Genomic DNA, 13,977 nt, shown 5'->3' with positions numbered 1-13,977 from the left:
CAAGGCACTCTGGTGGATTTTTAGGTTCCATGGAACAGCTCACACTTTAGAGGGCGGAAGAAATTCTCGGCAGAGCCGTCTCTTCTCTCCGTCTAACAGGTGACTGCAGCAGACTTTGTTTTTACAAAAATGGGCCCGTCTGCTCTCCCAGGGCCTTGCCGCTTCCCCACCAAGAAGTGGAACTGCTTTCCTTCCTTCATGGCCCCCGAGATCTGGGACTGGCTCAGCAAACAGAAATGGCAGAAATAGCACCAGGTGACTTCTTAGGCAAGGTCATAAAAGGGGACGTGGCTCTCACTGGTCTCTCTTGGGATGTCCACCTTCAGGACCCAGCCACCAGGCTGTGAGGAAGCTCAGAGCAAGTCACACGAGGCTGAGGGAGAGGGCCGAGGCCCCAACCCACTGTGACAAGGAACCACAGCCTCCAGAAGAGTCTAGCCTCCAGCCTCCAGGGTTTCCATCTGAGACCCCAGACACTGGAGCAGAGACCAGCAGTCCCCTCGGTGCCCTGCCTGAACTGTGTCCCACAGAAGCCCAAGTTCAGTGAATGCTTTGTTTTGCTCTGCAGTCTTAGCAACGGGGGCAGAGATGCCCAGTGACAACAAATGTCCTAACTCTCTGTCCTCCTTGCTGCAGGAAGGAGGCCACAACAGATGCAATCACACAGTCCTGGTGGCCTCCGTGTGTGAGGGCCACTAACAACACTGCAGTCTGCAGCTGGGCAGCCTCCCCTGCCCTGTGTGGCTCTTGTGGACAACGCAGGGCACCTGCTGTGAGCGGTCACAGGAAGAGACACATCTCATCAGTAGTGGCAGCGCTTGGCTGGAAGCTGCTCCCAGGGCTGTGAACAGAGTGACAAGAGCCCAGGACCTGGGGGCACGCTCCCCTAGGCTCAAACCCTGGCCTGTGCCTTTTGGAAGTCCCGGACCTCTGGAAGCCCCTATTTCCTCTTGTGTAAAATGAGGACAATCACAGTCTCTGCACTGTAGGGTAGTCACAAGAATTGATGAGACAGCCGGGCACAGTGACACTTGCCTACAATCCCAGCGGCCTGGGAAGAGGCTGAAGCAGGAGGATCGCTAGTTCAAAGGCAGCCTCAGCAACTTAGCAAGCCCTAAGCAACTCAGTGAGACCCTGTCTCTAAATAAAATACAAAAAAGGGCTGGGGATAGGGCTCAGTGGTTAAGCGCCCCTGGGTTCAATCCCTGGTATAAAAAAAAAAAAAAAAAAAAAAAAATTGATGAGACAAGTTTGGAACAGGTCTGGAGCAGATTTGGAAGAGGCAGGTCACCTGTAAATGCTTCCTGGAAGGAGGGACGGGGTGGGTGGAAGTCCTTGGAACTCAACCACCACAAACCACAGGTGTGAGTGGGGGTCACCAGAAGTTGAGGGTTCAGAACATCAGACAGGGAATTGGAGGCTCCCGTGGGCTGAGCGGCCCAAGCCAAAGACCACCCACACCATTCACACCCTCCAGCCCCCGTGCTCCCTGGAAGGAGCCCCGAGGGAGGAGCGCACCCTCACCTTGCAAACAGCTCACACAGGCCGTGCAGCGGCCAGTCCTGTCCAGGTAGTAGTCGGGCTCACACTGCTTCCTGCAGTTGGCAGACCCCCGGGGACACGGCTGCCATGGCGACGGTCCTGGGAAGGAGGCAGAGAAGCTGGGGGCCAGGCTGCCTTGGCCAAGACGCACCTCCCCATCCTCGGAACCTCCCACCGCTGTGGCCAGCTCCCACGGCCCAGGATGGGGAGGTCCCACTTCTCCAAGGGAGCCCTGAGGCCCAGAGAGGGAGGGAATGAGCCTGAGGACACACAGGAGAAGAGCATCCACTGGCCCCTGCCTCCTCCTCGGATCCACTGCGGCCACTCGGCCAGCCCCTCCCCAGGACCACAGCTAGGTCACTCCCTGCCCTGGGCGCTGGGAGCAGCTTTTCAGCCGGGACACCCTGCAGGTGCGCTGGTGACAGCAACCAGTGAGGCTCACCAGGTGCTGGTGACCTCTGCTACACTTCAAGCCTTCAAAGTCCCCAAAGGCTCCTGCACTGAAGGCTTGTCCCCAGGCCTGGCATTATTGGGAGAGGTTAGAACTTTTAGGAGGCCTAGTGGAAGGAAATGAGGTCACTGTATGTGTGCCCTTGAAGGGGACCCTGGGGCCTGGCCCTCCCCTTCCTGTTCTCACTGCCTGGAGGGGGGCAGCTTCCTCCACCACGGGCTCCGGCCTGGAGGTGCTTCCTCACCACAGCCCCGAAGGCCACGGACCAAGGAAACCCTCTCCCTTATTACGCTGGTTATCTCAGGTGTTTTGTCACAGTTACTGAAAGCTAAGAGTCACGATATCAAAAATCAGTTGAGTTTCCCACATAAGAGTTCGGACCATATGAAATTAATGGTTTTGCAGGTTAAAGATGGTCAGATACGGGCAATTTCACATGACTCAAAATAATACTGACAACAAAGAATCAGAAACAGAAGTACTGACAAAGATATCATTCATGTCATCGTCAGAAAGATTAAATACCTAGAAATCTGACAAAAAGATGTAAGCCTCGCTACCCAGAAAACCACAAAAGTCCCTGTGAGCCGGTCCCACCTCTCGGAGGGAGTCCTGTGGCTGCGGGCAGAGTGTTTAAAGTAGGCCTAAAGCAACGCAGGTCTGCGCTCAGCACGTGCCTGGAAGGCCCCACGTGGTCAGGACTGGGTTTCCTTCAAAACGAGCTACGGGCTCGGTGCAACCCCAGTTAGGATCCCCAAAGGATACCTGCAGGGTTTGAAAGCTGATTCTAAAATTTACTTTAAAAACACAAGTTACTAAGAGTATCCAGTATACTGTGAAGGACAGAGTTGGAGGTGCTGCTTGACCACCCATTATAATAATCCTGACAGTAGGTGGGCAGGGCTGGGGCTCAGGGACACTTGCCTAGCATGCACGAGGCCCTGGATTCAACCCCAGCACACCCTCAAAAGACAGAATGACATTCACACAGAACAGAATCCAGAATCCATTCCATCAATATAGCGGTCCTTGATTTACAGCAAAGAAGGCACAAAAAAACCGGGGAGAGGAACACATTGTGGTGTTCAATGACCTCTGCTTAGACTCCAATGTGGACAGCAGATCTAAATGTGAACAGAGAAGCAATCACGATCCTAGAAAATAAACGGAGGCTAGTTTTGAGGCTCTGGTGGAGAAAAAGACTTCCAAAACAGAACACAGAAAGCCCCAATCACAATGAATCTGTAAGTGAAAATGAGAACATGTTCCAGGCCTAGTAGGTCCGCCTGTGATCCCGGAGACGTGGGAGGCAGAGGCAGGAGGATTGCAAGTTCGAGGCCAGGCTTGGCAACTTAGCAGAGTCCTAAGCAACTTAGTGAGACCCTGCATCTAAAGAAAAAATAAAAAGGACTGGAGATGTAGCCAGAGGTAAAGTGCCTCTGGGTTCAACCCTCTGTACCTAAATAAACAAATAGAGCATCTGTGCACACAAGCAGGAGACGCAGGGCTCAGGTCCAGAGTTAGGAGAAACCCTAAAGCCAATTTAAAAAAAAAATCCAGGGCCTGGGGCCGTAGCCCAGGGGCAGAGCGCCTGCCTGGCATGTGTGAGACACTGGGTTCCACCCTGAGCACCACATCAAATAAAAAGAAATCAAATAGTTATTTTAAAAATCCAAGAGACATAAAGACACTTCATTCACACAGAGGTTCGCTCTGTCGCCTTGCATCCTGGCCCCGGGGCTCGACTCCCCAGGCCCCACTGTGTAGACAGGCTGCTCAGTAATAAAGAGGTGTGGACTCGGGGCCAGACCCTTCGTCCCAGGAGCCAGGAGGGCATCGAGCGGACGCAGCAGGGGCTGCCTACTCTGTCCTTGGCACCCTGGCAGGAGGACGGGCAGTGTCCCCTGTACCTGCCCCAGGCCCTCTGCCCTGACATCCTTGTTGTCCCCACTGAGAAAGGCCGCAGCTCAGTGCCCACCTGCCCTGACCGCCACACACAGGTGGCCCAGGCATTGCCCTGGGGACAGGCCCCGGGTTCCTGGAGAAGTTACCTGGACCTGGGTCTGGACTGGGCTTGCCCGCAGAGGAGGGAGGTCTGGAAGCCCCGGTCAGTGGAGAAGCATCTTCCAGGGTGTGGGAGGTGACCCCTCTTTGAAGCGTGGTCCTGGCATCGGTGGTGGCTGGGGACATCAGGATGGGCTCAGCCTGGGGAGTGGCGTCCCTGGGGAAGAAGCCCAAGGTGGGTCAGATGACTCGCCCGTGGGGCAGGGGAGGTCTGTGCTGGGGGTAACCACGCCCATAGAGAAGGGGTCCCCAGACCCTGGCTCAGTCCCCAGCAGGCCTGCCAGAGCTCCTGGGACAAGAGCTGTGCCACCTCGGCTTTCTGGGTCCCCGTGGGGGGGGGCAGGGCTGGATGCACTGTGGGGCCTCACGGACTTGACCCATGCACTTGGCAGAGGCACCCAGAGTCCTGAGCCCCTGGGCTGAACCCCCTGTGCCCCAGCCCGGCTCCCCCAGGCACCCCTGGGGGGTCAGCCCCACCTAAAGGTCACATGGAGGGGAACTGGAGGGGAGAAGGCCAGTAGTCACCTGGCGGGGGTCTCGCAGTCCTCTGGGCTGGTGCAGTCAGGGCTGGTCCCTGGGGAAGGTGGCCCACACTTAGTGTCCTTCTCTGCTGTGCCTGAGGAGGGGACAGCAAGGGCTTAAGAGCAGGCACTGAGGAGCCCAAAGTGTCTAGGAATAGACCTCTCACCTCGCCAAGCCCAAGGCACAGATGCCCTTGGAGGACACCTTCCTGCGTCCACTGCCCCTGGAGGAGGCAGCCAGGGTCTCCCGGGATCATGTCGCCCAGTGCCAGCCTTTGTGGGCAGCACTGGGCTGAGAGAACAGTCCTCCAGGAGGATCCGCAGGACGAGGCTGGACCAGCCCTTCCTGGCACTCCTCGGTGGGCCTGCTGAGGTCAGACCCAGGCCACCAGCTCAGACAGGTTCAAGGTTTTATTTCTGGTCATTGAAAAGGCAGAAAGCAGCAGCTATCTCCTTGCCGCGGCTGGACAGGAAGCAAGCGTAGAGCTGCTGGTGAGCGTCCCCAGACAGACAGCCCAGAAAGGGACAGAAATGAGAGACGGGAAGACGGGGCACTTGGATCCAGCTAGACCTGAAGCTCCCCAGAGCTATCCCCAGAACTTTCAGTGACACCTGCCCCAAACCTGGAGATGCTGTTACTTGCAACCCAGAGAGTCCTGGAGGACAAACAACCCACCAAGTGCCCCAAATTTACCCTCTGCCAAGCTGCGCCAGGCTTTCAACTGATCATAACAACACACTCTTCACCCCACAGGTGTCTGGATAAACAGAGTATAAACAATGGGCCGGTCACTGGGCGTGACATACTGTAAATTCTCAACAAATGGCATCTGCTTCTCCCCATCTGGACTCCTGCCCCCTCACTGAGAAGGTGACCTCCATCTGTGGCTCTGGAGGTGTGGGGAGCGGGCAATGCTGACTTCTGGTTTGCTGTTCCCTGCTCTGTGTTCTTGGGCCACTTCCCCACCACCCCTGGGCCTGACTCCTCCATCTGCAGAATGGGGCTGTCACGGCCACCCTACAGAAACCGGACATTCAGGAGAGACAATCCATGGAAGCTCTTAGCAAGTGGTTTAGCTACGAGCAGAACTGGAAAGAGAACTTCCTTTCCATTGTACTCTCCTAGTGGCCCCGAGAGCTGCCCACTAGGAGAGTTCCACAGGGGACTCCAGACGTCAATCAGGGTCTGGCAGCCAGGGAGGCACCTGTGAAGTGAGACTGTCCAACAAAAATAGGACGTGAATCCCATGCGCCAATTTAAATTTTCCAGGAGAAATATTTTTTCTTTTCTTTTCTTTCTTTCTTTTTTTTTTTTGTTTTTTTGTTTTGTTTTGTTTGTTTTTGGTACTAGGGATGGAACTCAGGGCACTCATCCACTAAGACATACCCCAGCCCTAATTTGTATTTTATTTAGAGACAGGGTCTCACTGAGTTGCTGAGCGCCTTGCCATTGCTGAGGCTGGCTTTGAACTCGATATTCTCCTGTCTCAGCCTCCTGAGCCGCTGGGATTACAGGTGTGTGCCACTGTGCCTGGCTCCTGGGAGAATATTTTAAAAGGTAAAATGTAATTAATTTTAATAATATGATTTATTTAAAGCAGTATATCTAAAATCCTGTCAGCAGGCAATCAATGTAAAAATAATTGAGACGTTTTATATTGTTTTTCATACTAATTATTTAAAATCCAGTGCGTATTATATATTATATACTCCCAGTACCTCTCAATGCAGACCAGCCACACTTTAAGTGCTCAGGGGCCACCCAGGGCCGGTGGTACCACATTAGGCAGCAGAGGTCCAGGGGCTTTAAGAGCAGTCTCTGGCGCCACTGTGTGGCATTTGGTGGAACCCACGCCTGAACTGAGTTCAGAACTGCAGGCTATTTTTCAGGCAAGAGTTTCTAAGGCCCCCAAGGACTTCAAATTACACCTCATTTTGCAGATGAGGAGACTGAGGCACAGAGAGGGGTGGGAACCTGCCTCACCAGCAAAGCTTTGCAGGTAGCCGTGGCCCAGAGCAGAGCGCTTTCCACTGAGCCACCCTGCCCAGCTTGCAGGGGAGGTTTTGCATGCTCCCTTTCGGAGGCTCTCCTGTGGCCCAGGGGAATCTGATCACATGTGAACCTACCCAGCACCCGTCTGACCTCCCCGCCCCTGGACCATCCTGGTGCTTGGTCCGGGTCCAGCCCAGGGAGCAAGACAGGCACCCAGACGGGGACAAATGGACATCCTTGAAAGTGGACACAGGGCTCTAAGCAATCGCACAGAGGCATGGCCTGGGGAGAGGTCAAGGACAGGCCCTGGAGGAAACGGTGTTTGGATAGAAAGCTTGAGGTGGAGGATTAGCTGTGGGACAGGGACGGTCCCTGACAGAAGGCGCAGCCGGGAGGGACCCAAGAGGAGCCCAAGAGCGAGGCAGCTCCCCCGGCTGCGTGAGGGTCCCGTCCTGAGGCTGGGAAGATGGGTGGCCATGCTTCCCACCTTCTCCACCAGGAACAGCTAAAAGCCCGGGCGCCGCGTACAAGGGGACAGACAGGTGGGAAGAGAAGGCGGATGGGCTCCGACGAGGACCCGAGGAGCAACGCCGGGTCAGCCCTGGAGTCTGGTCGATGCCTCAGAAATCCAAGACGCAGCTGGTGGAGCTGGCAACCCGGAAACACCAGCCCGCACAGAAAACGTCAAGCACCCTCTTATCCAAGGACGGTGTCCTCGCCACGGCATGGTGGAAGACCATGAGGTGTGTCCAAAGCCACCCACTCCCCACACCTCCCTTCTGAAGAGCATTCTTCCTGCCATCCGGACAGGATCTGTGGCTCCCATTCCTTCTCTAGCTATGACACACCTTTGTCAGAAAAGCACAGAGAGGATAAGGACCTTGCCGGAGGTCACACACCAAGTTCAAACTGAAAGCCAAGTTTCTCAGCCTTGAGCCTGGCACCTCTAACTCCAAAGCCCCGATTCTGAAACAAGAAAACCAGCTCCATCTTTTACAAAACTCCAAGGACAGAGATTGAGGTTTCCCTCTTGGGTGTTGGGGGCAGGGGGTTAGAGAGCTCCCTCCTCCAGACCGGCCTGTGCCTTGGCCACCAGGGTCCCTGTGAGCCTGGGACATAAGCCCAGGGCAGCAGAAGACCCTGAGTGCCAAGGACCTCATGACACTGTGAAAGGAGAGTGACCTGGCCCGGGGCTTGAGGAAGTGGGGTGTCAGAAGTCACTTGGGGGTTGGGTGGCAGGAGGGATGCAGTGGTAGAAGCAGTGGGGACACTCACCTGGAGACTGGACCACCTGCCCCACTGGGCAGACGGTGTGCAGTGAGCAGCGGGCACAGGAGTTAGTGGCTGACGTGGAGCAGAACGAGCCTGGCCGGCACTGGCAGACGCGGGGGGACGTTCCGGAGCAAGGCGCCTTCTCCACGAGGTCTGTGGACGGATGGACAGGCGGATGGACAGGGGGAAGGGGCGGGGTCAGGGGATTTCCAGAGAATTCCTGACATGAGGACAAAGGGCAGGCAGGGGCACCCGCAGCCTCCGCCTCCCCACCCAGTCCCCGGCCACCACCCAGGTGGGTCAGAGAAATCAATTAGTCAAAGCCCCAGTTTAGAAACAAGCAAAGAAGACATTGGGGGTCGGGGGGCTTGGACAGTACTGCTGGGTGGAAGAGGTGCAAGACCCAGGCAGAAAACGCCCTGACCCAGGGGACGCTCCAGAAAAGAGGAGGCTCAATTACAGAGACAGGAAAGCAATCTGTGGTTGCCAGGGGTAGGGAGGATGGAGGGATGATGGTGCGAGGCTAGTCCGCAGGATACTGTGACGGTGGACACACATCATTATCCATTTGTCAAAAGCCACAGACTGTACAACCCCGGGAGTGAGTCCTAATGTGAAGTGTGGCCTGTTGTTAATAGTAATGTATCAATAATGGCTCCTCAGTGACAAGGGACATACCATGCTGATGCAAAATGTCAACGGCAGGGGGAATTGGTAGCGGGTGGAGGGAGGTCACCTGGGAACTCTGTATTTCCTGTTCAATTTTTCTATCCATTCCAACCGCTCTAAAATAACATCTGCCAATTTTTTAGTGGACAAAGGATTTGAGTCAACATGTCTGCAAAGGCATATTGATGACCAATGAGTGCATGAAGAAAATGCTCCCCATCACAAGCCCCACTGGGGTGTCTAAAGAAAAAAGACAAGAGCAAGTGTTGCCAAGAGCTGCAGTTTGGCTTTGTGTGTGTGTGTGGGGGGGGTTGTACCCTGGGGCACTTAGCCACTGAGCTGCATCCCCAGCCCTTTTATTTTTGAGACAGGGTCTTGCTAAGTTGCTGAGGCTGGCCTTGAACTTGCAATCTTACTGCCTCAATCTCAAATTGCTGGGATTACAGGTGTGTGCCACCATGCCCGGCTGTAGTCCCTCAAAGGTGCATGTATTGAAGGCTTGCATCCCAGCTAGTGACACTACTGAGAGGTGGCAGAACCCTCAGGAGGTGGGGCCAGGTAAAGGAAGTGAGGCTGGTGGGGGTGCACCCTTGAAGGGGATACTGGGACCTCCCACCCCTTTCTGTCTCACCCTCTTTGCTTCCCAGGCCACCAAGAGGTGAACAGGCCTCTTCCAGGCTCTGCCACTATAATGTACTGGGCCACCAAAGGCTCACAAAACAGGCCTAGAGACCATGGACTGAAACCCTGGCCAAGGTAAGCCTTCTGTCAAGTTGACAGTCCCCGGTATTCTGTCACGTACTGGAAAGAAGATGGACAGGAAGGTAGGGAGGCTGCCATCCTCAGACCTTGCTGGAAGGAAGGCAAGTCCACTGGCCCTTCCTGAGAAAGGTACACACACGGTCACCAAATGGTGTCCGTGCCACACCTAGGTGGATGCCTGAGAGAACTGAGAAGCTGTGTCCACAGAAAGGCGTGGGCACAAGGGTTCAGAGGAGCATTACTGGCAACGGCTGGAAAGTATAGACCCAAGTGTCCACTGACTGATGAAGGATAAAGACAATGCAGAGACCACGCTGTGCTCGGAAAACCCGTGCAAAAGAACCAACTGCAAGTTGCTGTCAGGCTGAAGACATCCCCAGGGCCGCAGAGCGCACCTACAGGGGCCCTGAGAGAAGCGTGGTCAAGGGCGGTGGCAAGACTGGTGAATCCCCCTGACCTGGGTCAGAGGGAGGGGTTCTTGCAGTTGGTGGTCAGGAACAAAGGGACTTTATCCATGCCGGAATGTTCTGGTTTATCTCAAGGTAAAGTCAAGGCCACCAGCACATTCCTGGAGCTGACAGTGGGTCCTGTTGTCAAGCTCCACATACTGCTCCACTGGCTTTGTTCACCCACAGCATGCTGGGAGACTCTGGCCAGGGTCACTCGGGGGCCCTGTGGTCTTATGGTTCAAGATGGCCGAGGTCAGGTCAAGCTGAATCCCTCCAGACATAGTGCTATATTCAGCCATAAAAAGAAATGAAGTACTGACCCGGCTCCAGTGTGGATAAACGTTGAGATCCCTGCTACGTGAAAGAGAGCAGCCGCTAAACCCACGTACGGCCTGACTCCACTGATATGAAATGTCCAAAGTGGGGCAAATCCATGGAGATGGAAAGCAGATGCCACAGAGTGGGGTGTGCCGCTGTCTAGGCAGCAGGACCTCTGACCGGGACGCTGACAGAGGCCAAGCAGATCCCTGTCCCCCAGCAAGGAAGAGGCCCATCTCTGGCTGAACCGCGCTTCCCATCCTGGGCCCCTGGCTCCCAAAATACTGCTCAGTCCCCAGCGGAGCCAATCGTGAGGTAGGTTGGGCAGCCATGACCAGGTGGGCAGGACAGGGCAGTAGGGATGAATCAGAGTCCACAGGTCACGGGGCTGGAGATAATAGGGAACTTCAACACAAAAGAAGCTGTGTACCCTGGCAGCCCTAATCCCTGCTGTGGGGGAGGAAGGAAGCTCAGCCACCAGGCTCCACCCACGATCAGGTGGGCAGGGAGCAGCTGGGGGGAAGATGGGGAAAATCACCGTTTCAGAAGTTCCATCCCCAAAGCTCTAGAAAGGAGCGGAAGGGGCAAAGGGGTGCATTACGACAAAAGATGAAATTTCAACCCCTTCCTAGGCCCAGGGGCCACCTTATCAAGTCATAGGGAGCAAAGCCTCCTGGGAAACATCAGGACTCTGTAGGTCCCCGAGCCACCACCCTGGGGTGACCCACTCAGTCTGTCCTGAACTCCTGCTTGTCACTCTGTGCGACTCACTGGAAACTCTTGCTGCGAGGCTGTGACACCTAGCAGCTAGGACCCCGCAGCCACTTGGGCCCGCAGCAGATCCACACCATGTTGGCCAAAAAAGCCAAAATAAGAGGATTGTGACTTTACCACAGGAGACAGTGCTGCCTTAAAAGATTCTTAACCTCTCATCAAGCAAGAATCATAACCTCTTTTCTTAATTTTTTTTTTCCTGGTGCTAGGGATCAGACCTTGGCCTTGCCCGTGCTGGGCGGGCACTCTTGCCACTGAACCACACCCCCAGCCCTCTTTTCTTAACTTTAGAGAAATTTTTAAGGAGATACTATCTCTTCTAATAAAAATACTTAGTTTATCTAAGATCTGTCACTTCCTTAGTTACATTTTAGTTTCTTCTTCCTCTGATACATTCAACTAAATTGAATGTGGATTTTAATGTCATGAATAATACGCTGCCATTCTCTTAAAACGCCTTCTCTCTTGGTGTCTAGTCTGTCTGGACCCTAGCTACCCATCTTCCTCTCTCAGGTGGGGGACAAAGAGGCGTCAATCATCCAATGATGACACAAGTTCCTTACCGATGAAGGACTAGGGAGGACAGCATGCTCTCCTGGAGTGTGTGAATGTCTTAAAACAAACATATATAACTTTTACTTCCTACACTGCGGTCATGACATTTAAAAATATAAAGATCGCCAGGTGCAGTGGCACATGTCTGCAAACCCAGCAATGCAGGAGGCTGAGGTAGGAGGATTACAAGTTCAAGGCCAGCCTCAGCAACTTAGCAAGACGGTATCTCAAAAAAATAAATAAAAAGGACTGAAGGTATAGGTTAGAGGTAAGGTGCCCCTGGGTTCAATCCCCAGCACTGAAGAAAAAGAAATAAAGATATATGATAATATATGTAAAGAAAGAAGGAACAGCAATATTAATACCATACAGTAGTGGAATTAAGGGAACAAAGAGGTATACTTTATATGGACAAAGGATCCAACTCACCAGAAAACAATGTTCGTGAACATTTATGTGCCTAATAACAGCTTTCACATATATGAGACAAACCAGAAGACCTAATGGATGTTGAGCATGGGGGGGGGGGGGCAAGGTTGTAACATATCTCAGAAATCAACAAGCAACGGTGGAAAAGAGAATGAGAATATGTATTATTTGGGCTGGGGCTGGGGCTCAGTGGCAAAGCACTTGCCTAGCATGGATAAGGCCCTGGGTTTGATCCTCAGCACCACATAAAATTAACAAATTAAATAAAGGCATTCTGTCCATCTACAACTATAAAAAAATGTTTTTAAGTGTACATATTATTTAAATAACTGAATGAATAAGCTTGATCTAACAGATATATAGAGAACAAGCAATTTAACAAGTAATATACACATTTTAAAAAACACAAACTGGGCACAGTGGTGCCCGCCTGTAATCCCAGTGGTTCAGGAGGCTGAGGCAGGAGGATCCTGAGTTCAAAACCAGCCTCACCAACTTAGTGAGGCCCTAAGCAACTCAGTGACTCTATCTCTAAATAAAATACAAAAAGGGCCTGGGGATGTGGCTCAGTGGTTAAGCAACCCTGGGTTCAATTCCAAAAGAAAGGAAAGGGGAAGGAAGGAAGGAAGGAAGGAAGGAAGGAAGCCAGCCACACACACATACACACACTGAACACTTTTTTTTAAATGTGATTATTTATTAGGTCACAAAATCTTAAAAAATTCCCCGATCCTGTCTTCCAGAAAAACTGACACAAAAACAAACAAACACCAGACCGCATTTTCTGACCATAAGAAGTGCTTATTGGAAAAAAAGAACACAGCTCAGCCCCCAGCTCTGCCATCGTCTGGGTGTTTCGCAACTTTGGAAAAGCTCTTCACCACAAAGCAGGAATAAGAAAAGGGCCCTCCCTGGGGCAGTCTGAAGACCAGACTCTGCCAAGGTGGATCCCCCCTCAGGGGACACGCAAAGTCTCTCTGCCAAGCACGGGGACAAAGGATCTTTGCTGAAGCCAATTCACCAATGCAGAGGTAAACTGAGGCGCAAGGTGGCGACCCATCCCGGTGCTCCCGCCTCCCAGGGGCTCCTCTGAGCCCTTCAGGCTCCGGGGAAGGAGCCCTAGAAGCCAGCCAGGTCCTTACCTCCCAAGCAGCTCACACAGGCCGTGCAGCGGCCGGACGCACTCAGGTAGTAGTCGGGCTCACAGCGCTTCCCGCAGTCAGAGGGACCCTGCGGGCATGGCTGCGGCTTCTCTGGAGACTGTCCTGGGGAGAAAAGAGGAGAAGCTTCAGGCCAGGGCCGTGGCAAAGGCTTTGACCTCCTGGACGGCTCATCACCACGCCCAGCTCCACCTGCAACCCCCAAACCTATCAGTACGGCCAGGGCCGTGGCAAAGGCTTTGACCTCCTGCACGGCTGGTCACCACGCCCAGCTCCACCTGCAACCCCCAAACCTATCAGTACAACTAGCGCCAAAGACAGGCACTGACCTTGCCTAAGGTCACCTGGCAGGCAGGAAGGCCACACAGGTGAGGGGAAGGGCTGCTGCGAGGATTAAAGGCACAGAAGGTGAACCCGCGTGAAGCGCTCAGGCTCCCTGGCAGCCAGGGAGACTGTCTGGAATTGGCTGCCACCGTCTTCATTGGGGGTCCGCTTCTCCGCAGGAAGGAGGAGCCATGGGAGATCCCAACCCAGGGTGACGGAGATGTCGATGATCACCCAACCCCCCTGCCTCCCACGGTCTAGGCCTGACCCTGACAGCAGGGATACCAGGAGGAATGTCTGTCCTGCCCACCACCGCACCCCACCCACAGCCAGCGTGGCTCCAAGAGCGCCTTCTGGATGGGCAGCCCAATGGGTTTACTTCATTCTTCCAGCCAATAGCATCGGCCCAGGAAGGCACATGACCCAAACAGACCAACCAGAGTACTCCTTCGTCCTCGCCCCCTGTGATTGATTCCACAGGAGCACATGACTCAGGCCTGCCTGTCCTGGAGCCCCAACTCTGAGAGTTCTCCAAAGGCCATTTGGAAAGAGACCCTCCCACACTACTGGACTCCTGACTGAGGGGGGCATTTAAGCCCAGAGACACCAGATCATGGCCACTGCCGCACAGGCATGAACACGAGCTGGACCTGCCTGTGGCTACTCAGGGGACAGCAGAAGCTTCCTTCAAACC

General features: G+C 54.0%; 1 protein-coding gene across 1 annotated transcript in view; it reads right to left on the bottom strand.

Annotated features, from left to right (window-relative positions):
* The window catches only part of Tnfrsf8 (TNF receptor superfamily member 8), a 59,097-nt gene that overhangs the window by 22,905 nt on the left and 22,215 nt on the right, over nt 1-13,977 (bottom strand). The window contains exons 3-7 of the mRNA XM_078025304.1: nt 12,942-13,064; nt 7,847-7,996; nt 4,583-4,673; nt 4,045-4,214; nt 1,525-1,641 (exon numbers count right to left, since the gene is read on the bottom strand). Of these exons, the coding sequence (XP_077881430.1) occupies nt 1,525-1,641; nt 4,045-4,214; nt 4,583-4,673; nt 7,847-7,996; nt 12,942-13,064 (651 nt within the window). The remainder of the gene's footprint in view (nt 1-1,524; nt 1,642-4,044; nt 4,215-4,582; nt 4,674-7,846; nt 7,997-12,941; nt 13,065-13,977) is intronic.

The sequence above is a fragment of the Ictidomys tridecemlineatus genome, chromosome 11, assembly GCF_052094955.1.
Source record: "Ictidomys tridecemlineatus isolate mIctTri1 chromosome 11, mIctTri1.hap1, whole genome shotgun sequence".
In the NCBI taxonomy this organism is placed as follows: Eukaryota; Metazoa; Chordata; class Mammalia; order Rodentia; family Sciuridae; genus Ictidomys; species Ictidomys tridecemlineatus.
The sequence above is the reverse complement of the archived record's forward strand: the minus strand, read 5'-3'. Positions and strand labels throughout refer to the sequence as shown.